Here is a 2,292-nt window from a genome sequence, read left to right as displayed (position 1 = left end):
GGCCCCAATGTCAATAAATCACCAGGTCCCATAGTTAATAAACCACCAGGCCCCAATGTCAATAAACTACCTTACCCCAATGTCAATAAACCACCAGGCCCCAATGGCAATAAACCACCAGACCCCAATGGCAATAAACAACCAGTTCCCAACTGCAGTAAACCACCTGGTCACAATGGCAATAAACCTCCAGGCACCAATAACATTGAACCTCCAGGCCCCAATGGCAATAAACCTCCAGGCCCCAATAGCAATAAACCTTCAGGCCCCAATGTCAATAAACCACCAGTTCACAATGCAATAAACTACCAGACCCCAATGGCAATAAACCACCAGCCCACAATGATAATAAACCACCAGGGCCCAATGGCAATAAACCACCAGTTCCTAACAGCAGTAAACCTCCGGGCCCCAATAACATTAAACCGCCAGGCCCCAATGGCAATAAACCACCAGGCCCCAATGGCAATAAACCACCAGACCCCAATGGCAATAAACCACCAGTTCCCAACAGCAGTAAACCATCTGGTCACAATGGCAATAAACCTCCAGGCTCCAATAACATTGAACCTCCAGGCCCCAATGGCAATAAACCACCAGGCCCCAATGGCAATAAACCTTCAGGCCCCAATGTCAATAAACCACCAGTTCACAATGCAATAAACTTCCAGGTCCCAATGGCAATAAACCACCAGGCCCCAATGGCAATAAACCACTAGTTCCCAATGACAATAAACCACCAGCCCACAATGACAATAAACCACCAGGCCCCAATGTCAATAAACCACCAGACCCCAATGGCAATAAACCACCAGCCCACAATGACAATAAACCACCAGGGCCCAATATCAATAAATTACTAGGTCCCAATGTCAATAAACCACCAGGCCCCAATGTCAATAAACTACCAGTTCCCCATGTCAATGAACCACCAGGCCCCAATGTCAATAAACCACCAGGCCCCAATGGCAATAAACCACCAGGCCCCAATGTCAATAAACCACCAGGCCCCAATGGCAATAAACTACCAGTTCCCCATGTCAATAAACAACCAGGCCCCAATGGTAATAAACCACCTGATAGTTTTTTGCCATTGTGGACTGGTAGGTTTTTGCCAAAATACAAAATGCTCATTGAATGGAAATAAACCATTAAATATATGGTATACACAGTTTTTATATATCAAACGTTTCAATTACTGTCGATTAATTTCATGGAAAAAATGGAAGGAGAAGGGGTGGTATTGGAATTGAGGGTATCCGGAAATTTTAGGGGTGGCTTGGGGAAATGTCAGAGAAGGAGAGTTATTAGGGGGTGGGGGGCTGTAGATGGAGGTATGGTGTGGACAGTTGAAGGGGATGGGGTTTTAGAAAGTTGTAAGGTATGGACTATTAATGGGTAGGGGGGGGGGGGGAGGTTGTAGGAGGAGAAAGATCGTTGGACAGCAGGTGTCGGTGATGGGAGACGTTGGAGGGAGACCGAAGTAAAAGGGTTTGAAGGGGACTCTCTTAATTTGAGAGGTACATATTGTACCTCTTTGATTGGCTTCGGATTATAGTACTCCAAAGACTTATCATGGGTCGCTGCCATTCGTCTGGATGATTTGAAATTTTTGACGACAATTGGTTTAAAAAATTTACATAATTAGTTTCAGTGGTCAAATCAAATTGAATTGAATTCCCTCCCTTGAACTAGAACTTTACTATTTAAATTAAAAAGTTCCATTATCATTTTGAAATAAAATTCGATAGTAAGTAGAAATATTACGATTGTGGAAAGATATCAGCAATGAGATTTAAATAGAATAATAAAATAATGTTTTATTATAAAATAACCACTAAGTGAAATAGTAGTATACCCTCCCCAGCACGAATCAATAAATAAGATAATATATACTCTGAACAGTGTTTTCCAAGTGGTCGACCTACATGACAGATTCGGCATTGAACATCTCGAAAGCACTGATAATGGCATTAACAGGAGTTGGATCCTGACGCACTAACCCTGTATAGCCCCTACTTTTTATGTTAACTGAACTAGAACTTCCTCCCCCTAAAATGTTTTTTTTTTCAATACGATTGTTTTATTGTTGAGTGATCAAGGGTCAGCAAAGTAGCCGACATCAATTTTTTAACACCCTTTCAATTTAAAAAGTGCAGGAACAACTTTTTTTAATAAACATTTAATTGTAGTCTGAGGCGGGTTGCGGTTATTCTTTACTGATGTGGCTATATTTAGATGTTTAGAGAAACCCGTTTTCTCAGCCAATCAAAACACAGAAGCTGCAGACGA

At 42.0% G+C, this 2,292-nt stretch overlaps 1 protein-coding gene across 1 annotated transcript in view; it reads right to left on the bottom strand.

Annotated features, from left to right (window-relative positions):
- LOTGIDRAFT_145599 (hypothetical protein) overlaps window positions 1-767 on the bottom strand; it is a gene marked incomplete at both ends in the record, with an annotated part of 22,542 nt that extends 21,775 nt beyond the window's left edge. The window contains 2 exons of the mRNA XM_009058943.1: window positions 116-259; window positions 654-767. Coding sequence (XP_009057191.1) covers window positions 116-259; window positions 654-767 — 258 coding nt within the window. The remainder of the gene's footprint in view (window positions 1-115; window positions 260-653) is intronic.
- Window positions 768-2,292: the final 1,525 nt, after the last annotated feature.

Source organism: Lottia gigantea (assembly GCF_000327385.1).
Source record: "Lottia gigantea unplaced genomic scaffold LOTGIsca_360, whole genome shotgun sequence".
NCBI classification, from domain to species: Eukaryota; Metazoa; Mollusca; class Gastropoda; family Lottiidae; genus Lottia; species Lottia gigantea.
Note: the sequence above shows the minus strand (reverse complement) of the source record. Positions and strands in the feature narration are given on the sequence as shown.